Raw genomic sequence first — 25,124 nt, 5'->3', positions numbered from 1 at the left:
TAAATACGCGTCAGGTGTGACGGGCAGGTGTGTGCTAGCAGAAATTCTAGAAAATAATTAGTCAAACAAGAGAAACAACAAAAAAAAACACTTGTAATTGTATTTTAGGCTAAATGAAACCGTGTGGCAAGTTAGCGTGATAAGGTGAGGTAACACTCATTTTTAGGGTAAGACACAATCCAGACAAACATTCCGTGGAAATCAAACCACCGCGGTGTTTTCGGGATCGACAATCAAAAGAAGCGCGTTTTGACAATCATCAAATAAATCAAGGGCACTTTTGACGTACATGTCGGTACTCGAAACGGTGACAATCTTTGTAGGAAACTGTTCTCTGCTGTACAATCTTGGCCGTGCTAGCGTGTGAGAGTTCAATCCTTCAAAAAACCGTGCACAATCCAATCTTCTTGCAAAAGGGGCATATCCGGTCCTCTGCAGAGGAGTAGAGTCCTTTCCATTTGGACTGAGGATTTGTACTTTGTTGGGTGCTTGAACGCGCTGCGTGATACGGCCACTTTCTGACAATCACGGTCTATTTGGGACCGTACTGTTGTTCTGGGATCTCTGGACAATCTTATACCTTGCCTGTACTTTCTACACCATTTTTCACTTTCTACTGAGCGCGGGGAGCTTTACTCCTCCCACTCACCCCAAAACTAGCTGCACTGTAGGCGGCCACATAGTACGTAAGGAAAAAAAACAAACTATTTGCAGATCAATTATATAGGGCAATTTTTGGAGTGCAATTATTATAATCAGCCAAACGTGTGTTTAATAGCTTTAAGGGCCAATTTTAATTCGGCGTTGCGGGAGCGATACAAGTGGGTGTCGAGGTAGCGAATCATTACACAGGCTTATCTAGCTCACCAGCGGGTTGTTTGGTGTGAGTGTGTGCGTGTGTGTGAGTGTGCAGAAAACAGACACGATTAGTCAAGCTCAAGACAAACTGCTGCAGGGCCTCTGTGCAATAGAGATATATACATAGAAGAACGCTCGTGTGTGTTAGTGTGCGTTGTTCCTGTGTGTGTGTGTGTGTGCCAAAACCACCTCGCCACCTCCCTCGAAAGACGAACGAGCGTTTCTCTCCCGTTCACCCGGTTGAGAATCCCGTTCCGCGGTAGAGGCGAAAAATTCACGTCTCCACCACGTATTTCCGGCCGAGTCCGATCTTTTGTCCCCCCTTTTTACAACCCTCGTCGTCGTCGTCGGCGGCGGCAGTAGCGGCAGCGGCAGCGGCCACCACCGCGCTCGTACCGCCACAACCGCAGCCACCGCTGCAACCACTAACACTCCCATCCATTGCGCTACATCATCCTCCTCATCCTTCCAACGCTCCAAACCAGAGCACACAGCTAGCAACAGCACCACCAGCAGCACCAGTGCCCGCGACCGCGTCCCCACTGTACCACCAGCAGCAGCATCAGCACCAGCAGCAACCGAGTCCAGCAGTGAGTGCCAGTGCTCCCTCGGCAACCAACGTCACTGCACTGTACGCGGCCGGTTCCTCCACGATCCTGCACGTAGAGCTTGGTCGGGCCAGTACCGGCGAACTAGTGAGCGCGTCCGCGAACGGACTTTGCTGCAGTCAGCAGTTGTGCTACTGTGGACACTGCTACCAAGGGCAGGCGGCACCGCCACAGCAGCAGCAGCAGCAGCAGGGTATCTTCCTATCGCCGGCGGCACCAGCGCTAACCACGCAGAGCTATCCCGCGATACTCGCGCAGGATCAGCAACATCCCGTCGTCGTTGGACGGTACGCGGACATCTCCGGTGTCAACACGAACAGTAGCAGCAGCTGCAGCAGCAGTAGTACTACGGAGCTGCTGAATCACTCCTCCTCCCCGACGTCGTCCGGTGAGATCGGCTACTATACGACTGGCGGTACCGCCACCAGCACCACGTCCACACCGTACCATCACGCGTATCCGGCTCCGCAGCTGTTGAGCCACCATCCCCATCATCCCCACCATCCGCATCCACATCATCTGCCGGCGCATCATCCGCATCCGCTGCTAGTTCAGCAACCGTTCCAGCAACTCGCTCATCAGCAGCAACAGTTGCAACTCTACCACCACTACCACCTGCACCAGCAGCAGCAGCAGCAGCAGCAGCAGCACCAGTTTCAACAGCAACTTCAGCAGTACTTCGACAGCAGCCACAGCAGTCTCAGCAACAGCAGCGGGAGCAGCATCGTCAGCAGCAAGACACTAAGCATGGTAAGCATGAAACTCGACACACTGCACCCGATGGTTAACGCGTCGCCGTCCTCCGCCATGTCCGTCTTTCTACCGGATGGCATGACGGCAGCTACACCGACAGCACCACCACCACCGCCACCGCCGCCACCATCGTCGGTCTATCTCTATGCCAATGGGCAGATTGTCCAGTGTGTCGACGGCATCGAAGAGGACGAGGAGAGCTACTGGAGCTCGGACATTGCCGAGCTTCCGGTGCTGGTTGCCCCGCTGCTGCCATACCGTCGCGAGCTGGTGGATGAGCCCCTTCCGACACTACTACCACCACCACCACCATCATCGTCATCCTACCCTGCTGGCACCTGTGCCGGTCCACTATTTTCTGTCTATCTTAGTCCCATTACACCCACTACTTCTACTACCGCTATCTCCACCACTATCACTGCAAGCGATGCGACCGGATCCACCGGAGGTCCGGAGGTTCTCGCGCGCGGTGGACACTATTGCACCAATTCCCGCACCATCATCACCACCACCGCTAACACGGCTCATCCCGCTAAGGTACAGCATTGCAACCAGTTTTGTCTGTTGCTTCTTTCACAGTCCTGTTTTTCATTTCGTCAACTCTCCCTCTTTCCCCCAACCAGCACTCCGTGCATTTTGTCCGCCAACAGGTCTATCTGTGCTCAATTTACACTTGTATGTTTGTCCAGCTCGTGCTCCAGTGGATTGATGTTTGTTTTGTTGGCGTTGTTACTTATAATTTAATATAAATATCACAAGACTGCCTCGTTGTTAAAAGCATTGGAAGTTTTATCTCGATCTGATCGTTGTATATAAGTTGTTTGGTTGATTTTTTTATTACATGACCAAACAACACATGCGATCTTTCTAGGATATACATCTTGTCGTACCTTAAGTCATTAGAAATCAAATATATCTCTTATCTTCTGCTTGTCAACTTATACTTATACACATCCAAAGCTCATACCTCAGTTCTTGCTTTCGATTAATGTCAAGGCTTTACTCATGGTAATTTTTTCATCGTTCTTCTTTAAAAAAACTTCATTCATTTCGGAAAACCTCAATTGATGAATGCTCCTGCAGCACGCCAAAAATGGTTTGATAACACAATGCATTGCATATGGAAAGCTCTACGATGCCTTGTTAAACTTCTGGCACCGCATCAAATGGCCATTCATTGCTATTTTCCAGTACGTTAGCAAGGATTTCCGACCAACACTCGGCTGCTCTCGGAGTATGAAGTTGTAAATTAATTACGATTGGTTTTAGAATCTAGGTTAACTCTGCCCCTCTACCTTGTTGTGTTTGTGTGCTGCTGTTGATCTCGAGTTCCGGTTTCGACGGTAGTTTGCCGGGAAGTTACAGTACAGCAGCAGCAGTAGTAGCTTCCCTTGAACCAAGATAGGAACAGCAGTTGCAGCGGGATACGAGCGCACACATACAATTGGTCGATCAATTTATAACCGGGCAAACCACAATGCCGCTCCCGAGTAATCTCTCCATCCTTGGCAATAAAGGGTGGGTCCACGTGTGCGCTGCTACTGTCGATTCCCATTTGCTGGCTGGTGTGTGAGCAGCCGTGCTGTGGTGGAACCGTTCAATGGTTGTTTATTTATCTCGAGATAATTTGTACCGTCGGAGTCCTTATGAATTGCTAATCAGTTGATTAATTATTTCCCAATCAGGGCAATTTGTACACAGCGGGCTGGATTTAAATGGCAGCATCTGGCGATGGCGGTGGTGGTGATGGTGGTGATACTAGTGGTCTTTTGGTCGGGATGGAATGAGGGCAAATGGTAACGGCCCGGAAGGAATGGTATGTTGATGGTCCGCTGGGAATTACAAGAACCAGCCAATTCCTGCCAAAAGATCGATTGTGTAATGGATGTTTGTCAATAATGGAATGGTGTGGTTTGGGAGCAAGGAAAAGCTAGCTGCTAGCGGTTTTGTGAAGCAGCGAACGCATGAAGCATGTTAAACCCTAATCGTACTGATAATATGTACTTGACACGTAAGGATAATTATGTGGTAAACATAGTGTCAAAGGGGGTCAATATAATAAACAATTTTTTAAAATGATAAGATGTAATTGAAAACTCATCGTAATAGTGAATTTATATTGTATTTTGATTAGAAAATATAAAGAGATTAGTATTCTATTTCTCTATTCTATTTCATGCATATTTCAATAATCCATTGTTTTCATTATTTTAAATATACGTGTGTACTCTGCTTTCAGAGCCACGGATAAGCCTTTGTTCGGGTTGTGTTCCACGCGGCTTAGTAATGCTGCACGATTCGCTACTCTTAAAATAATAAATTCATTAGGACTAAATGTTCTGATGATTTATCTCTGGAGCGTCTTTGTTTTCTTTTTTGCATTGATGCTTAATGGAACATAAATTTGAACAAATAAATCCAACGAAATGATAGATTAAATCATGCCCTAAAACATCTATGGCGCATGGATTAATTCGATACATAAACTTCACTTTCATTTGTGGTTGTTTTCCATACGTTCAAATTGCCACAAGCTGGATATTTTATTGTATTAAACAATTTTTCTTTCCACGAGAGGGGAAAAATACAAAACTCTCGAATGGTATGTGTTTCCCCATTATAATCCTACACGTAATCTCTTTTCCAGAGCCAGTGCTGCCATGGTGAATGGTTTAATTGTTCTAAAGTATTATTTATGAATATCAAAAGTCGTAAAATGAAATGTACATCATATTTGCAACTGTGCAAGTCTGATTGGATGTTGTAATAGAACATTTACGTGCAAAACCTATATTTACATGTTTTTCAAATAAGGAAATGGAATTGACAATATCCTCAGGAATTGTTTCCCATTTGAAATGGAATTTGCGATTGAAATTTCGTGGTTTTCCGGTACCAAGCACGAAATCGTTCTGTGACGAACGCTGGTTGTCTCACTTTTTTTTAACAAACTACTATACACATTCCACACAATATTGCAGCTCGAATCTGTTTATGTATTTTGTGGTTTTGCGCTGTTATGTGCACAAAATAGCTGCAATTTTAACGTAATGTGATGCCGTTCCACTTGATAAAAATTGTATCGTGTATGAACGAGCAATAGTGAAGTGTTACTGACCGATAGATTGGTTTCGGAGCAAAACATTTGCAACTGCTTTTAATTAAAAATGATAAAAATTGCACTATTTATTAGGAAAATTCCAAAGCTACTTTTGATATTCCACACAGTCGCTATGGTTTTGGTTGTACTGGACACCCTTTCCATCCGTGCCATTTCCTGTCGGGCGATTACTACCAAAACCAGGCGAGAACGGTAGACACTGTGGGGAAACGGTGTGTGCGCGTTCGTTGAATGATGGGCCTCCTGTGGATTCGTGTACGACAAAGAACTATGCCAGTTCGGATCGGTTTGTTTCCAGTAGTTTTACCGGCAGACATACATGCACACACGTTCACCACCGGTGGAATCGTTCCCAGGTGTTACGGGAAGCCAATTTCAGGAGGCTTTTCCGATATCAAATTAATTAAACCGAACGCAAGCCGTTCCACTGCCCAGGGCTTGACGGTATGTCTCCGGGTAGGTCATCGGGAAGGCAAAACCACCACCATCCAACCGAAAGAGGGTGGTGTGTGGTGGTGGTGGTGTTAGTGGCAACGGCCAGCGTTCGTGTGGTGTCGGTTTTGTAGATATTGTCCGAGGTTGCATTAAAGTAATTGCCTTTTTTCGTGTGCGTAACGATTGTGGGGGTATTTTTGTGCATGTATTAAAATGCAGCTTGATGCGTTTTGGGTGTAGATACGGATAAGGGTGCGATTTTGAAACCCCCATCATGATGAAGGCTAACCCTGAGGTATGCCGAAAATTGTGGAGCTCATTGTACAAACCTCGATCATTTCTGGGTCGAAATTTCAGCTTTGAAGCATCGGCTGTTAATCAAAGCATCTCATCGAGATTTTGTTTAGCTTGTTCGTGTTTACTGCCGACGTACACTTTTAAAGGAAATTACCATGTCCATAGGCACATGAAAGGAAACGTCCATCTTGCGGCATCAATCTTGCAAATGCCTTCGTAATGAACAATATAACTTTTAACATCATGTAACTTTACCTCTACGTGTACGGATGCACTATTTGGGTGTCTTTGGTTTATGTTAAAACCTCTCTCGCATGTTATGATCATGTCGTTGTTGGAGCTGTCCAGCGTTGAATAACACATCCTCTTCCACAAACCGCACCGATACGTGACGTCAACAAAATGCACTAATGTGGCTGAGAGGCCGCAATCCCAAAATCTTTTCAATTTCACATCTTGTGATACATGTTAGAACAAGCTAAACCCCTGCCGTGTAGCACTCTCGTTCTAGGACTTTTAGGGAAATCAGGTTTTTGTGTACTTCCCATTCGGGTTCGGTTAATTATCAAGTGAAGTAAAATATTTGGAAAAAATCCATGCAAAGTGCTGCTATAAACCGTAACCAGTGGGAGTGCGTGCGTGTGTGTGATGTTTTATTCACCTCTAGTCGGTCGGTTACTGGCCACAGTCTCACAACCTTTTAGTGATGACGGTAGATAGAACGTGCCGTCATCCGGTTAGAGCGTGTGCTAGCTTGGGTCCGAGCCTGGTTCTTGTCGCTCTGCCGTACCAATGTGTTGATGGGCTCCCGGGGTCATTTTAAGGTTTTATGTATCGCCCGGCTCGTGAACGGTAGTAGCAGGAGAAGCCCTAGCATCATCAGCGTGAAACAACCGAAAGGACAGGATGCCAGGCTTTAGGTGATTATATCACTCTCCTTGCCCTACCACTGGCACACGGCGGCCGTTTTTAATGCAAGAAGAATTGTGTCTTGCGGTGGATGTCTGAGGTAAAAAGGGGCCTTTAACTACACGGTGGCTATTTTCCGTTACGGGCACGTTTACGGGAAAAGCGTGCGCTCGTAAACACACACCGACCATCGCCCACCACATAGCAAAAACCAAAGGCTATGTAGCAGTGACAGGAGACTTGGGAAGCGAAATGGTCAGTAAAAGAGTAGCAGATTTTGCTTGGTTGGGGGAAGGTAAAGCAAAAACTGATTGGGGGATGTGTGATAAAATCTTATGCCTTGTCATCAACCAGGAATAACGGAGGCAACGAAGGCAAACGTATGACGCTTCGGGTGCTTAAGCAAATATGAATGACAAATTATCTCAATCTGCCATAGGCAGATAAAGGATGCAGAGCAGCGTGCAATGTGGGGAGGCTCGTTGACGTTTGACCATTTGAAAATGGTATACCAATATTGGACAGCATTCATGAGGTGCATTATTCATTATTCTCGTCCTTGGCTCACTGGCTGGAGGTTACATTACAGAGGGAGCTATTCAATTTGCACTCAATGTAATGGAATTGTGGTGCACAATAAACTTTGGAAAAATATTTTATTTTCGTTTCATTGTTGTTTGGGTTAGGAAAAAGCGGTAGGGAAGAACTGACTGTTTTGGTTAGGAACATATTTCAATATGCAAAATGAAATTGTTGGAGATCGCCAAACTAATGCGTGAATGACCCAATCAGCCATGTTTATAGCGTTGAAGCTTATCATTACGAAGATATTAGCTTGTCTTAATTTGAATCTTTGACAAATATACACTGATTACGTTAGGCATTAAGGCAACAATGAGCAATGCGTTGTTGGATAATTCCTTGCATATTCCCGGGCACCATTGACAAAACGCCAGCTGTCACAGCGTACATCAATTTCGATTCATTTCAAGCCTCAAAAGCTGATGCAAATGGTTAAAATCGGCTTTAAACTCTCCTCCACCGCTGGCTACGTCCACTTTATCTGCTGTTTGTAAGAGGGAGAGAGCGCATTCAGCATCTCCGCTTCTCCCTTATATGAGTGTGTCATTATCGCTACCGCTAAGCTACCTCATCAGCTCGCCGCATCCTTGCATGCGGTCCTTTGCCGCGTGCATATTAATAATTGTTATGATGGATTTAACGCCTCCGATGTTTGGTTTGGTCCGCGATACACCGCTGCTTTTACGCTGCGGGGCAGCAACATCATCCTCTCCATCGCTCGGAACATGTGCATTTTGCATTCCCTTTCCCATTGCCATTCCCTTTGCCAAGGTGTTTTGGGTTGGAATTTCCGGTAAAGTTTATTTATAAAACACTCCATTCTGACACCGTCCCATGGCCGGGACACAGCAGCAGCAGCAGCACACCTGTCTCGGTGGTGCAGTGCAAGGTGTTTTATCTGCTAATGAAAGTGATGGGGATGGGCAGAAAGGGTGGTTTGGAATTTGTTACCTCTTGGAAACACCCCTGCCCAAACGCACCGAACCGGGAGCCGGCCGCAACCAGCGCTGTGCGGTGACGGTGGTTGAGTAAAGCAAATAATTAATTAAATGAAATTTTAATCTTTTATAAAGTTAATTAAATTCCACCGACCAACATCAGCTTTTCGGTCGCCGGCAAAAGCCCCGGATGCGTTATGATGGATACACCAGTGTGTGTTTGTGTGCATGCATGAGTAATGTGTGTCTCTTCGTTCGAGCATGCCGGATGTACCTGTACTCTGTTGCACGATGAATTCAGCAAACGGCGTGAATGCAACCGAATGCATCGATTGATGCGCTCTGCTGCGTGGCTGGGTTTTTGTTAAAGGATGTCAGGTCCTTTCCGTTTCACATTATGAATAGTCATGTCGTGTTTTAGTATCGCACTTGTGTCCTACCCGCTGCCCATCACCAACAGAGAGAGAGAGGTTAGTTGCCATCCGTTGTGTCGGCATATAAAGTCACCAAACTGTGAGGCATATGCTTTGCAAGGAACAAAACTGGCGAAACACAAAAATCGATCGTCTCGGGTTTTTAGCGCGAGAAGAAAATTACACACACCACCGCCAGTGTAATGGTGTAGGAAGTTTTCGCTTACTACAGTAACGGGCCGGTGTGCTGGGTTTTCTGCTGCTGGTCTTCGGATAGAGCAGCCAGCAGAGATCTGTCTGTCGGGAAATTGCGATTTTAATTTTTCAATCCCAAACCGGATGCGTTGACTGGCTGGCTGGCTGGCAGGCTGGAGGTAAAAAAAGGACTCAAAAATCGTTGATGCTTGCCTTACCCTTTGCCGCACGCATTCGCATTCGTGAAAAACCATCATCATCGGGGAGACAACAGAGTATGGTAACGAGAAAAAGAGCGCGATACCAATCGCTCCAGCATGTTGCTGTTATTGTTGGGCGATATTTTTCGTGGCCGCGAAACAACAAAAAAACACAGTCGCGCTGACGAACTGTGCACGGTTTCTGCAACAGTGTGTACCGATGTTGCGCATCGGCCATAGAGGCTGAAGAGTAGCCTGAAATGTAGCACAATTTCCGTTCCGTGTGCCTGCTGTGTGACGATTGCGATGTCCAAAACGCGATACGGCACGGCAAAGTGCTTACCATTCGCTGTTTCGCTAGAGATTAGAAGAAGGAGCGTGAAAGGGAACGGAGGGGAGGAAAAAAGTCTAACAAAAGCCATACTTTTTCAGTAGGAAATGAAGTAGAAAATTTAGGTCATAACCGTGGCTGGCTCGTGCTACGAGCGGCCGCGTCACAGGGCGGGTAGGGTGTCTGCTGTGTATGGTTGGTTTTAATTTTCGTTAAATTTCGATGACACTTTAAATTGTGTAACTTGTAGGCGTTATACGCGTTAGACACAAAAATGATGTAATTAATTGAGATATTCTGCTGAAGTAAAAAAAATAGAATAGAACGTAACAAAATGTTCTCTGCCATTAGTGGAGACGCCTAGTACTTCACACACTCGCCACGTGAATGAGTTTGACCTGGCCGCTTCCATGGCATGACTTTCGGTAATCTGTCTAATACTTCACTGTACTAATGTTCTTTCATCGTTCGTCAAATCCAGGTGCACCCTTTGGCCATAAGAACGCAAACCAAATAAAAGGAAAAAATCCCTTTTCTTATATTTTTTGCACCGTTTGCCAATACACCATTTTTATTTCAGACCGCAAGTGGAAAGGCTAAGTGTACGTTGTTTTCCGTATCATCCGCCATTAAGTTCATGTTAGTGGTTGTTTTCCTTTCACTATTCGCTTTGCGTTGGGGCTACTTTTTCCTCCGACAAAAGGAGATGTTCCACCCTGCTCATTCGTAGGGTGCCACATTAGTTCCGGTAATGGTTAGTCCATTAATTTCACAACCATAATCTAGGTCCGGTCCGTCGAACACTCACACCATCCTTGGTGTGGTCGAGGAAGGCGGCAAACACGGTTGCATGTAGCCCCAGCATAATCCCGATGCGAATACCTGTTGGAGAAATAAGCTTGAAGTAGAGGTTCGTTTCTTGCTATAATTTCCATTTTTTGCTCGTCTCAGCTTAAGGCACGATAAAACGTTTGGCTTAAGAGACGAAAAAAGAAGAAGATTGGTCTGTAAGATTGTCTACACCAGCCGCTGGAAAATAGTGGCAGTGGATGTAGCGCTCGTGATCAGCCATTAGTTTCGCCATTTCCGGTACTTGCGGTTGCAAAGATTCTCGCGTGCCAAAAGCATCTTTCACCTTGCGTTGTTGTGTAGCTTTAGTAATTGAAAGAAAAATTGTATTGCGTTTTCACTGCCTTTCTATGTTTATGTCGGTTACCACTCTTGCCACTCTGCTCACGGAACTTGGATTAATTGAAATTTTATTAGCTAAAAAAATACTCCTACCAGTTTTGCTCCGGGTTTCCCATTCCGAACTTGGCAAGTTCTAAGTAAGACTATTACCACTGTTCACGTTTCCGGTACATTGCATTGGTCTGCGTACGTGAGATGGATTACAGCTACCTTGAAAGAATTCGCCTTGTTGGGCATGGCAGTGCAGCTGCGTTCCGTTTCGCGTCTCTTGTAAGTGCAACATAAGCGCATACGCGTTGTGCAACTACCGTCTGTAGTCTTCGTGTTTGTTTACCGCTTTTTTGTGTCTTTCCTCTCGCGAATAACGTGTGCACGAATCCATAACACTTCGTTTATGTATCGCTCCGTTTGCGTTCGAGATCAGACGATGTGGTTGCAGGTGGATAATTAAAACAGCCAGCTCAGCATAAACGGGCTGGTGGTTGTGTGCATCATTCCTCCAGCCGGTACGGTACGCAGCAATGCTTGTGGAAGGGTGGATTTTTATGCATTTTTCTTCACCTTCTTCTACCTGATTATAACGCCTCTGGTGCTCTGGCTGTCTGCTGAATGCACATAATTGCAAACGGTTAACCTTGGGCGTCGTTGAATGTAGGGAAAGTGTAAAGCCGGGGGAAAAGTGGAGCTAAAGCCAAATGCTTGGATAAATGCACGCAAAAGCAAGGCGGCTGCCTACAATGTGCAACCGCAAGAAGATCGATCTGACTGAGAGAGAGAGAGAGAGAGAGAGAGAGAGAGAGAGAAAGAGATTGCTGCAGCGCACTTATTACCAAATGCCACAAACGCTTGCTGCGTGCGTCTTTTGGCTGCTTCAGTGAGCTCTGGCGTACAAATCGCTTTGCTCTACGCGCAAACTTCACAGCCGGTTGGATTTTATCACGAGCAAAAGGGCAAATTAGCAGATCATTCGTTTGGTGCGTTGTGTTTTCCTGTTGTATAGTTTCTGTGTATTTATTTTTCCTTCGCTACATACCTTGTGTTACTTAAAAGTGGAGTAAGTAATTAGTTCACTTCGCTTGGAACGGTTTGTGCTGAAGGTCACGTATTACAAGACTCCGGGGAGTTTCGAGAAAACCGAGTCCGAAGGGGCACTTTTGTCCAATTTATGTGTAATGCGTCTTAAGCACGTGCCTTTGGCGAACGTCTATCCTTAGGGCTATCGCTTGGTGTGCAATAATTTCTCGGTATGCGTTTGTAGGTTACAATGAAATGATTACCAGTATGGACAGGCACATACATTCACCGGAAACTAACTGTAATTTTCGGAAAAGGAAAAAAATGTTCAAAGGAACCTTGAACTATGTTTTATGTAAAGCCAGTTTATATGTCTAGTATTTGAATGAGAGAAATAGCAATACACTCAATTCATTGCCAACTGTTGATATACTTGAAGTTTGTTTGCCTATTTGTAACTTACTGTTCTGTATGTTCTTTGTGTCTGATTGTTATTTGATTTCTAATGAAAGTTATTCTCTTTTTCCAATTTCAGGTAAGCAACAGCGCGCGTAACGCACATATTCGGCAAATCGGTTCTTGAATATGGTATGATTTTGAACTATAATTATGTTTTCCATTCTGTTAGATGCATTTTATTGAATCATTGGGTTTTGAATATTTTTGTGCCTAGATTTGACGTCACAATCGTGTATGAAATCTCAATGAGTTGGGTAAATGAATCGTAGTTGAATTGCACTTAATAAGCGAGCAAGAAAGACCAATAGCAAAAAAAGAAAATTCCTTTTTGGCAAAATGTATAATGCACATGTTTCAAATCTTTGGAAAGTCAATCATTGATTCACTCCGTGTACAAATGAAGAAAAACATAAAATGGAACTTTTTATTCTGCTAAGCAATGTTCCTTTATTTTCTTCACAAAGCTACCAAAATTAGGTTTTCGTTGGGAAAAATGGGAAACCCATACCCGGCCTGTAGCACTAGCCCCGAAGATCGTACTTTACATTTTGACCTGCCAAAGGTGGCTTCCGTTGCTCGTGCCTCATTCCATCCGGGAGAGAGCCCAACCAAAAGTTAGTGGGAAGGTCGTTAATTATAGGAAAATAAATAATTTGCAGCAAACACCGTCCGACCAGCTTGGCCATGTTTTACCTCTCATCCCCCGGACGTTCCATCCGAAAACGCATGGGATGGGGGAAAGTAGCACCATTCACAAAATGCTCGTCCAGCAGGACCCGTCTGGGCTGTTGCTGCTGATACTTCTCATCGCTGCCCCTTGCGTCTTTGCTTATTTCGGCGCCAAGGTACCGGATTCACATGACTACTGCTCTGATCCCACAACCACAACCTCTCACTTTGAACCGGCCTGCGTTTTAGATGGTGGCTATTATTTTTGTTTTTCCACCGGCCCGGGGTTTAACGAACGTTTTCTCGGCTAGGGAAAACTTTTCATCTCTCTGCCGTACGCGCCTCTCCGCGCAAACATAACTCAACTTTCGCCCATCATAACTTTAGACAGGGTGTGCGCGCGAAGGGTATGCATGTGCCCTCGGTCCCAAACGAATCGGCCCGGGCCCCGGGAACGCCCAATCGCGGTGCGCTCGGGCGAAAAAGGTTCGGTGTATTGTTTTGCCTTCCATGGGGCTGTTGTTTTTCCATCAATTCGCAGCTGGCGTGAAAGGGGGGGGATCTTTCGTTCGCGGTAAGAGATTGGTTCGACCATTGGCCAGCAGCCTGCAGCCGCCAACCATGGTTGTTGCGATGGTAGCGTTCATCTACGGCGTTTAAAATCCGCCTCCGCGGCACTTTCGCATCCTTTGGCCAAGCGTGAAGCGCACCACCGCACCAAAATTAACCGAATAATTTTCAATGAACCGTAATTTATTCAAAGTTTTCCACCACCGAATCTAGCGGGCTCCCACCCCGGATTGGGGAGTTGTGTTGTGTTGTTGTTTGTCGAACGTTGTTTTTCAGCGGTGATGATAGATGAAAAATCAATGTTTTTTTTCTGTTTCCTTTTTTCTTTGAAGAAATTTCAGCTAAAGAGCTAGAGAAGTTTTCCTTCCACTGTTTGTTTGTGTAGCCTCAGCTATCAGTGCAATCCAGCGAGTGAGGGTGAGAAAGAGAGCTAAATGCAGAGAGTGGAGCATTGGTGGGTACGTAGGGGACAAAGTTTTGCCAGCACCCTTAATTATTCAACCGATCGTAATTTTCGAACCCGGTTGCAAAGAGTTGTTTATTACCTGGTACTCGGGGTGGCAAATTTGGCAAAGGTTTACTGTGTCTTTTTTCGTTTCTTCGTGATTTTGTTTGCATATTTTTGATCGTTTTAGATGATGACACAAAATAACTGGTGTAACATAAAAATTGAAAGTTGCATGATGTTTCCCATGCTTGCATGGCGCCACAGGCATAGTTGGGATGATTTGAGAATTAAAATTTTCATTTCCTAATCCGTGCCATAAACAAGTTCAATCCCTTTGTAAAGTGTGGTTTGTTGTTGGCAAATTCACCAACATGGCAAATACATGGTTGCTCTGTTCGGTGTGGTTCTAGCTTCCGGTTTGCCGGAAGTATTCTAGAAGCTTGAACCCTAACAAAATCTGTAAAAGAACCGACCAAATGCGAGACATAATCATAGCATTGGGAGGAAGTTGTAGCCTGTTAGTTGCCGTGGGTGGCTGTGTGTGTGAGTTTCTGTGTTTAAATAAATAATAAACACGCAAGCATAAATTATAGTTTTAATAAATTTTATAATTTGCTCAGCACGTCTCCGTTGAGAGAGATGCAATAGAAAAAAAGGGGTACATCTCATATTCACTCAGACACTGAAACATATACACTGAAGCGATGTAAAGGTGGTCAGAGTGGTGCAGCGTGTGCTTATTTTTGTGCTCGTGTCCGTTCGGGTACGGCTATCCCTCCGTGCACAGGAGAACAATTTATACGCCAATGATTATGATGATGATGATGATGGCTAATGGTGTATAACCATCGGTTTGATAGTCAGCGTACGGGGCATACCGGAGTGCCTCCGCACCCGCTGCCACTATCCTTCTAGGACACACAGTGATGCTCGTTTTTTTTTTTTGTACAATTTTGTTTCATGCACTATTGATTTTGCTTCTGGGCTGGAACAGACATTGCCGCTGATGTTGCAAAATTCATTTTCCGGTTGCATGTTGTTGCTCAGCTTCGGAGCAGCTTTGCACGCGGCACTGCACACCACCAGCTGCACCAGTGCTCTACGTGTGCCGGTGTTGCAGTTCCGGTGCAACAAGTGGAGAACATGTTTTGGAGTGCATTATTATTTTTATCTTCTGTTCTTTCTCTTTCTCGGCTACTCGCCGATTCACCACTGTGTGCAATGTTTTATTGCTCACGCATGTTTTTAGTTTTTAGTTTCCTTCGTCTTGTTGTTTTGCAATATTCACTGAGCTGCTGTGCTGAATATACACACACACACACATCGTTGAACCATGCAACATGTATTTGATTGTGGTTGCAGCTGATTTTTTATTTAACTTACACAGTTATGAAACTCAAGCTTTTGTGGATGGTTTTTGCTCCCTCACTCCTCCTTACCAGTCTCGATACAGACAGGGTTTATTGTTCAACTTCGTCCTGACTGTGTGGCGTACGGGAAGTGCCGCATCCTTTATCTTTCCAGCTTTTTCCCCTAAAAAAAAATGCCGTAACGTGTGCTACCTACCAACCGTCAAGCGCGCAAAGTTGCTCGCTTAAACAAACGGGAGCTGTCGGTTACGCTTCGGCTACCGAAACGCCTGCTCTACCGCTTCAACCTATGCTTCCGCCCACCGGACGGTTTATACCCCTAAAGGGATAGCACCAGAGGTGAATAATTAAAATTCATTCTACCACGTTCTTATCACAAACATACATACACAAACACACACACACACACATACAATGTGTATACCATCGCAGTGACGCGACGGGAGGGTTGGTTCGAAAATAATTAGCATATGAAAATGTGGCTTACTTCATGCGAGCGCCTTGTGGGCAGACAATATCCATCGTCTTGCAAAAATAACGATGGATGGGTTAAGATTATGTGTTTGCCTCTCAGTTTGCCTGCTTGCGTCGTATTTCGTTCGTAAAACCGCGCTGAATTACGACAATGACGAACTTTGTCGCTCGTCTCCCAGGCACCCTCCGATTATCCTTCCACCAGGGAGGGTGTCTTGCGGCAAAAAACATACTGCCTTGCTTTAAACAATCATGTGAAATTTAAGCGCACGCATATTTGACGGCTGCTCCCGCTCCGTTGTGTGGCAGCATTTAAAAGTTCAATCCACAACCGCTGGTCTGGGGTAGGGTTCGGATCGATACCACGATGTATTAATGTTGTCAAAACTGGGTAGGGATGGCTGGAAGGTGGTTCATAAATTATTATATCTTAATTACGCACACTTGAGTAAAAGGTACATGTCGCGGGAGACGACCGAGAAGGCACAGAGACGTGTGATGGTTAATTTTTTAAGTTTAGGAAAGATAAATGATGCTGAAAATGTGTCATTTTACTCTGGGTTTTCTGGCGCTCTGAAAGGTCTTTTTAAAAAGTTTGTGTGATTTTTTTATACAAAATTATTAATTATTTCAAAATTACTCTTTCGACTAGAATTAATAGACGAAGCATAATTGTCTCAGTATGTTTGTTTTGTAATAAAAAATAAAGCGATAAAGCAAGTTTTACGCCTGCTAGTTAGGTGTAATGTTGTTGTACTGCATTCGCTAAAAGAGCTTTTATTCGTATTGATCGCTTAAAACCTAGGCGCTGTGCTGTGTAAGGTTTCCCTGCAGTCAATTTGTTTGTACTCGTTCAGTGTCACGACAAAATCGAACGTGAGAACATGTGCATTGCTACCGATTTTGTAGTGTGTTACACTGCTCACTTGCGCATTTGAGACAGCGGTACACTTCTACACGTGTTTACAACTCTTCTGTATGAATGCTCCCACAACTCCTTCCGCCCCTTTGCCTGCAAATGGCCCTATGTAGGAGATAGGGTCAACATGTTTTGGTTCCGTTCGATGTACTCTACAGGGCGCCACATGTCCATGGCAATTGTGTGCAATTGTGCAGAAGCAGCGGGAAAATAAAACACTTACATTTGGATGAATATTTTTACACTGCAAAAAGTGGGACTCTCCCTCTCTCATTCCTCTTAACGTCAAAAAGGGAAAATAATACTATTTTCGGACGTGGGTATTGTGTATTTGTGTGTCCTGTCTGCGGAATAATCCATGTTGTGGAAATCGGTGTCCATGTTTTGTGTTTACAGCACCTTAACATCGATTCGAATGCATCATCATCCAGGCGAGGTTAACGATCGATAGAGTGTTTCCCTGTCTGAGTGTGTGTGAGACAAATAGTAATAAAAGAAGAAGAATGAATACAGAACGGAGCCAGCATTGATCGTGTTCGGTGTGTTTGCGCGCGCGTGTGTGAAGCATCGTGAAGTACCATGCGCTTCCACCCCGTTGTAGGTTGGCATGCCCGACACTTGATTTTGTGGTCGGCGTAGCGAGAGGGGGCCGCTGAGTCGCACGAATGCAACGGCCGAATGGGTGCCGATGGGCCAATCGTCGGTACGTGACAATGTTCATCAACACTCGGTGCGGCAAATGAATGGTGCTGATGTGTTAATGTGTGTCTCTGCTGGTTCCCCTGGACGTTGGGTTGGGTGTGGAGCAGCGAAAGGCTCGTGGAAAGAAACATTTGGGCAAATGGTGTGGTAAACCAGGGTGTGTCTCTGTCTGTGTGTGTGTGTGACAACGGATAGAGTTGCTAGCATAGCTGTCACCACATCATGAAAGGTGAAAATTTTTGCTATTATTAATGGAAATGAAATATTCACACTCGTAGCGCGGCAAGTGATGTGCAGCCCGGGGATGGGGGCCCGGCATATATCGACCCGGTGTTGTTGTGTGTTCGCTTCATTTCGGTTCTGCGTGTTGTACCGTTTCCGACAAGCACATACAGTCGGCAACAGGAGGCCCAAAGTCAGGTAGCACCGATGGCAAGGGAAGCACTCCCATGTGGGAAAGCCTCAATGACAGCAGTTGCCAGTCATCGACCTCTCGTTGCCTGTGCCCGGGGTGACCAGAGAAAACCAAGATAGCTGAGGAATGAATTGAAGTGCAATCCCAAAAAGGAAATTTGCTTTCGGCAACGGGACATAAAACCTCGCCTCAACGCTCCTTGGTTGGTATGGTCTCTTGTTGTGGAACTCTGAACTGAGGAAATGCGGTGAGCCTCGATACGATAAGTTCTAGCTGCGTACACTCTCTACTCTTATAGCTGAAGGATATTATTGAATGCATCGGTAGAGCAACCATGCTTTAGCTTCTTCTAATCGAACAACATCCGGATTAGGTGTCACATCAACGTTTACGTTTCATGCTTCGAATCCGGATATAGACTGGCTGTAAGGTTTTGTCTCTGTTGGTCTGAAGAAGTGTACTGCTATTAGATGATGGCAACTGCAAAGAAAAAAAACGAAAAGATAATCCTTACGCCCACGTGTTATACCTGACAGTGAATGTTGGAGTTCATTCCGAAGACCTACTCTAAATTGTGCTTCTCGGAAGTCTAAACCGCCTTCAGCAGATAGTTTGCAATTTATTTTGGCAGTGTATGAAGCTAATGTACAATGCTTGTGTATGCATGCCCAATGTATAATCCTGCTGTACGGATGGAAAGACAAAAACGGCACAACGGCAAATAAGCATTGAAAATGGTATGCCTGGAACTGCCGATTTGAGGTTCATTCCTTTGCCTCTTTTGCATTTGCTTTGCAATCGTTCATGTGCCACAGGCGCATTGTTATTACAGAACGCAGAGCTCTTGGGAAGGTAGAAGATATGAGCATAGTGAAGCCACTTCAATATTTAATACGCTCGTTTTACGATACCAGGCTGCTCAGAAATGCAGGCCCCGCGCTCACACAGCAGCAGTAGCAAAAGCGACGAAGCAATTCTACCACCATCAAATCCATAACAACTGGTAAAAAACCGCTCTCAGACTCACTATAATAGTTCATGCCACACCGAAGAACTCTCGGTGGAGCTTTTTTTCTCTTCGAGTAGAGGTTTTGCAGGGGCTGCCGTAGGGAAGAAGCTCCATTTCGGTTTTCTTTTCTGTTTCAATGTTTATCATTTAGGTCGTCTGGATTGTGTAGCAGGGCTGCGTCTTTCGGCAGTAGACGAGCGCACACGCAGTGCGCTATTATTCATAACCTGTAAAGGCAACAAACCCAGCTCCCCGTTAAACCGCACCTTGTACATCCTTTTGTCCCCGTTTGTCACCGGTATGTTCTTCTTGCAATTTGAACAGATTGCATTCCATGGCAAGGGAGTGCAAAGGGTACTTCGAGCTGAGGAATGCCTGCCAAATGTGTGCTTGTGTCGTACACAATCGTAGAGTGAATAGAAACCGGTGCTTTAATGTCATGCTTTGGTTCCCCATTTTCTTCCTCCCGCTGCACCCTGCCATGCGCAGGTAATCTACAGCACAGCATCCCGAGCGCGCACCGTAATCCTGGCCCGGCCTGAAGCGGCAAAATTGTCATTCATTTGCATGGGAAACTATTCCCCGGAGCATCTTTTCGGAGACAAGCTGCTCTATAAAGCTCCAGTGATGATGGGCGGTGATGGAGTTTGCACACCGACCTTTGGGGGTGTCCGTGTGTGTATGCGTGTGTGTGTGTGTGTTGGTTCTGGGGATAAAACAAGCTTAGGATTAAAGATACTACTTCGTTATGATCGGGGAAGAGAGGGTAGCTGATGTGTGCATGTCGCCTGGTGTGACGAGGCTCACGATGGTGCCATATTTGCCTTGATGATGGGCAAAATGAATAAATAAGTAAGTAAATAAAACATCCTTGCTTACCACGGGTGGGACGGGCAGAGAATGGGGTAAGTTCTCGGAAATCCGTACAGCGTACGAAAACTTGGGCACGAATTATGAAGCGTGGCGCCGGGGAGAGGGATTGTAAAAACGGGCGAGTCATAAACATAAATGCAAATATTACATTACGACTGAATCCTCCGGCAAAGGATCGAGCTGGAAACGACGACACACGTCAATTGTGAGGCGAGAAGAGAGAGAGAGAGAGCAACCGAGCGGGTGTTGGGAAGGATAGCAAAGTGAACAGTTTATGTCGCGTGAGTGAGAAGTACACGACGAGAGGTACAGCCAACGCAGCAAGTTGACAATCATCACGATAAGGTTTACGGTTCTGCTAGAAGATGCTGAATGGCAGGGCCCAAAAACAGAGACAGCACTTATCTGCGCTTTGGTGAGGAGGAGAAGGATGTCGCCTTTCGGGGGGTTGTTGTGGGGATGGTAAAGGGATGGAAATAGTACAAACAAAAGTGACATAATCAAAATTCAATCAAATTATTACTGTTGGCCGGTTAGAACGGAACGTTCAGACATGCAAACGTAACCCGCCGTTGTGGAGAATCAATTAGGTAGTGTTAGGGGAAAGAGAGAGTGTGTGTGTGTGTGAAATAAGGAAAGCTTGAGAACGAAAGCAATGTTAGGAAAGGACCATTAACTTGAATGGAGATTATGTAGGATACCAGCTAGAATTGCAATACTAAGTACGAACGATGTTTTACTTCGGTTTATCCTTAATCGATGCCATGCGGGATGAATATTGTGAGCAAGTGTTGTCGGTTGTTTTTGCTATCGGACAGGTTTTATTAACTGCAAATGGTTCCTTATCGTGGAATCGGATTTGTCAATCGGAATGAGCTCTTTAGCAGGCCATACATTAGGAAACTCACAGGCCATCGTTGACATCCTTGCTGAGTTGTAGTTGTCTACACTTGGCTTTTGCAAACAATGTGGTTTTAAATCGATCAAATCTCAAATAAAATATTTCGAAAAGCAGTGAGCTAGAGCAAGTGTCGCGTTCATTTTTAATTTTGAAGGACGTCATATTTCTCAAAACTTGTTCCTAAGCTCTTCTAAGAATTTTCTTTACTCCTGTCACCTTTGCAGTTCAAACAAGATAATTACCTTTCAGCGATTCGTGCAAGGCTAACGAAGGGCGTGATTTGACGTTGATACTTGAATGCATTTTGCGCTTATACGCAGCCTAGTTACCGACAGTTTAATTAGAATGTTTAGTAAAGATGCGCCATTGGCGCCCGTGAGGCAAATGAAGCAGCTTAAGTGTAATTTAAATCGCCTGAAAATGCTACCGGCTACGTAGCCTTGCAGCGTAGCTCGTAAGTTGAACATGGCACGACCTGTTCTGGAACGGATCCCTTCACCAACGGCATTGGTGGAACACTGTTTCATTCAGCGGTTCAGGAAGCTCTCGAGCGAAGATTGAATAATGAAGTAAAAGTTTTGCTGGTCAAAAATGCTTCCCTCGTGTGTCAGGTTGCAGGCATACTTTTCCTTCGCCGCCAAATTTGGAAGTCAGCAACACAGCCGAACTGGGGGAGTAAATTTTTATTAAAAAAGTTTGATACAGACGAAGATGTTTTGATTTATTTTTCTTCCTTGTCTGGTTTCCCTGGCGGAATGTGGTCTGCAAGATGTTAATATGTTTAAATTTTGGAACGAAAAATTAGAAAGAACAAGAAGAATAAAAAACCGATGCAAAAAAAAAAACAATATTTAAACGAAGAGAAAATCACGGCTAGAAGGCATCTTTGTTAGTCAGGTTTTAGTTTACTGGAATCACACAACACATCTGCAGACCATTTAACTGAAATAAAATTATTTACTTAAAAAAAATTCTAACCTTAAGCTTTGCACACACAAGGCGTTTTTTGTATTCTCGAGTTTCGCTCACTCAATAGTTTGAGTGTTGGGTTGCAATTGAAATATAAATCATTATCCTTATCCTTCGTTTTATGCAGAAAAATTAAACTCCCACAAATACAAGCCCACACACAACGATCGTGGGTGAGCAAAAAATGGGCTTCCGTTTGAAACGTCAGCAAGGAAACACTTTCCCGTCGACCTTCCCATGTTTGTCTTACGCTGCGTTTCCCGCCCAAGACATTCCAACCATTAAGGGTCACTGGGGCTGAACTCGGCTCCTGAATCGTGGTGTGTGCAACTCAGCAGGAAAACATTTTCCCAATTAAAGCGAAATGAAACCCATTCAAGTAAAAATAGCGATGAACAGCGGGTTCTCACCCGACGCATTCATACTCAGGCAGAGCAATACAAGTACACAAACACACACACACGCAAACCTATAAACAGAACTGTAGTGTGCTGATCTGTGACCTGGTCTCGTGCGCCTGTTGATGAGCGGTAAAAAAGCCTTTTTCTTCCTGTGCACCACACACCCCAGAAGGAAATGAGAAGTTTTAGGGCAAAAAATCGTTAGAAATCGTATGCTTTGCCGTCTGCTGTTTTTTGTTTGTTCCTCTTTCGCTGTTCCTTTTTCGCCCGTAACCCCTCAACCGTGTCACAGCCCTTCCACGGTACTTCCCAACGGCAGTAGCAGCAATATCAAAATATGAAAAGCCTTTCGGCCTGGCGGCTGGGCTCAGAATGTTTGCGTCAAAACGGGAAGGAAACGTTTCTGGCGGGCCCCTGATGATGATGGTTACGGGAAAACGCCGGTAAGGATTAGGGCAGCAAGAAATTATCACCCCTCCACCCTACCTCGCCTTTAGCAAGGAGATGGAGAAAATGAAAACACAACCCACCTTTGCCCACCCGGGCTACTGATGAGGAGGGTGTTGCGTGGAAGACAGGGTTGGTGTTATGCAAAAGCGAATTAAAAATTACTGCCGCCTTTCGTTCTAATTTTGATTTTGATTTAGCATCGTCTTACCTTGCCACGGGAGCTGTTACTTGAAGGTTTGTTGATGCGTGTTGGAAAAAGGGGGAAAAGAGGGTGTGTTTGCTTCTTTCAAAGGTCACCTACATCGGGTCGCGCGAGCAGCTTTTCATTTTAATTTATCATTCTGACCTGTCGCCCGGGCTCGGTGGAAATGAGGATTCATATATTTTTATTTGAAATTCCTAAGCGTATTGCTGCACACTGTCAGTGCTAAACGACAAGGTATTTACGGCAGCAAACAATAATGTAATAAAATGAAATTTTATAGGCTCTATGCAAATATTAAATTATTACAAATTTATAACGCTACATTTAAATTATTCATTTTTCAAATTTGTTACTTAAAATATGAGCACAACGTTCATGAAATCGATTTTCATTGTAAAGCATTAGTCAAATGCTGTTTGTAATTTATTCTACAAAAAGATAATATGTTAATTCTAAACTGTCTTTTCCAAGCGTGTGATACGGAACAATCGCAACACTTGTTTCCTGACATTTGCCTAGCTATGCGAAAATTACATCTTACTGCCTTAAAAACTCTGATCTCTCTTCAACTGTTAATCTTTCGCCTTTGACCCTACCTTAAAATGCTCCAAACACACTCTATCGCTCATCGACAAGGAGGACAAGAAAATCGTTTAATTAACGCTCCTTCACACCGAAAGAAAAAACTTGTGTATTGTTGCTGTTTTTATTTTCTGTAAAATATTGTTTTAAAACAACTTTTCCCAACAAATCCAATCTGCACTCCAATGCTGCTACGATAAGACCGACAGACAAGTAACGGTTGTAGAAATTGTTCATCCTGTCCCGTTCTGTTGCAAGCTATCTGTTGCTTTTTTACCTTTAATGCTCGTTTATCTGTGCAGATTTCGAACGCAATACGAAAGGCTCTGGCAGTGAAGTTCAATTTGCGTTCATCTTGCGTTCGATGAGTGAGTGTTTTTGCACCTGTAATGCCATATTGTACCGTTTGTACCGACGGTGGACACGGCGAACCGCGGCGAGCATTATCATCGCTGGGCCAAAAGTTGCACAAAACTCACTTACCTTTTGTCGTGTTTCGTTAGCTCCCAGCTCTTGTGAACCGCAATGCTTGGCAGTGCTTCCGTTTGCGAAGAAAGTCATCTCCCGTGATGCCGATGTGAAGTTTGATGATGTGGTGTGATTGTTCAGGGGAAGAGCGGTGAAGTGAAAAGTTTATTTATTTCACTTTTAATGTAGCCTGCTCGTAGGTGCATGGGGTGGGGGATGCGAGTCCATACGGACGACTGAACGGGATAGCGCAGATTGGATCGTCGTAGTCTACCGGTTTGTTTGTCGGTGGTGGAATGGTTAGTTTTTAGTATTTGCTGTCAGCGTACTCTTCTGCCTTCTGTCGCAAAAACAGACAACAGCCAGGAAGGGACTGCGATGACACTGACGATGTGCTGTTGTTTTGCTTAACCTGTCTGAAAGTTTTGCTACGTCCTCGTCGAATGAGCGGAGCAGCAGCAGATCAAATCAGTGAGTCAACGAGGTTTAATTTTTAAAGTTGTTCTAGACCCATCCCTATACCATGCTTTAACACTTACCGGTATGTATTTCACCTGAAGCAGATACCAAAAGCAGATAGCATCGATAGGGACTTTGAGTCTACTGGAATGGAGAGAAAGTGTGTTTTATTCTCGCGTAACACTTTAAATTTAAACCCTTTGATGTATTAAAGCACAAGTTGCCTCGGCTTGTGAAGATATTTTGTGTCTCTTCTTTCCATTGTTTTAGGAGGTCATAATGAGCATGCCATGGGCGGTTCTTTTGACACCTGCACCGGTTAAGATTTGTATGTGGAGGAGTGTATGTTTGCAGAGAGTACGCCAGACAGGTCGTATGTACTTTCACGGTTCCAATGATGCTGTCAAACAGTCTCACAAACAGTCTCCACGGTGACATTTAGAAACGATGTAACTGTGGCGTCCAATTTAGAAAAGAGAGATTCCCGCTATGAATTTTGCACGAAAGACTCCAAGCAGCCAGTGTTGTGAAACACACATTCACACTACCTGAGCACAGCAACTCCTGTGACGCTTGCAATGAGCTTACAAAGCCTCGGTGCGCAATTTTCTCCGGAAAATGGTGACGAAAGTAAAAGGCTCCTGTTGATGGCCTTCAGCAAATCGCTTGCTGGGTGACGTCCCCTTGATGCATTGTTCGTAAAGTGGAAGGATTGCATAGCGAGGGAAATAAATCTTGGTCTGGAGTGAAAGCGCGACCCCCGTTTTTCATCCCTTCCCAAATGACCGTCGGAAAGAGCGCAACGTGTGACAAGAGGACGTCGGGAAAAATGACCCTCCATTAATAAAGTTTTACCAAATCGTTTCCGTACGTTTAGATGGTGAGAGTAGTAGGTGTTGTTTTGCTGAACTTTGTGAGGAAAATAAATGCAAACTT

General features: G+C 44.8%; 1 protein-coding gene across 21 annotated transcripts in view; it reads left to right on the top strand.

The window, feature by feature from the left end:
* The window catches only part of LOC120895453 (polypyrimidine tract-binding protein 1), a 272,802-nt gene that overhangs the window by 147,052 nt on the left and 100,626 nt on the right, over nucleotides 1-25,124 (top strand). For 5 of the 21 annotated variants that reach the window (XR_005738326.1, XM_040298824.1, XM_040298820.1 and 2 more), the window contains one exon: nucleotides 1,344-2,216. The exons of 12 other annotated variants lie outside the window; for them this stretch is intronic. Coding sequence is in view for 8 of the 9 variants with exons in the window: in XM_040298824.1 (XP_040154758.1) it covers nucleotides 2,214-2,216 (3 nt within the window). In the remaining variant the exon portion in view is untranslated. Of the gene's footprint in view, nucleotides 1-1,134; nucleotides 2,217-12,380; nucleotides 12,434-25,124 lie in introns of those variants that run through there. 4 more of the 21 variants (XM_040298839.1, XM_040298837.1, XM_040298838.1 and 1 more) reach the window with 2 other exon arrangements.

Source organism: Anopheles arabiensis, chromosome 2 (genome assembly GCF_016920715.1).
Source record: "Anopheles arabiensis isolate DONGOLA chromosome 2, AaraD3, whole genome shotgun sequence".
Classification (NCBI taxonomy): domain Eukaryota; kingdom Metazoa; phylum Arthropoda; class Insecta; order Diptera; family Culicidae; genus Anopheles; species Anopheles arabiensis.
This window is presented reverse-complemented; position numbering and strand designations above follow the sequence as displayed.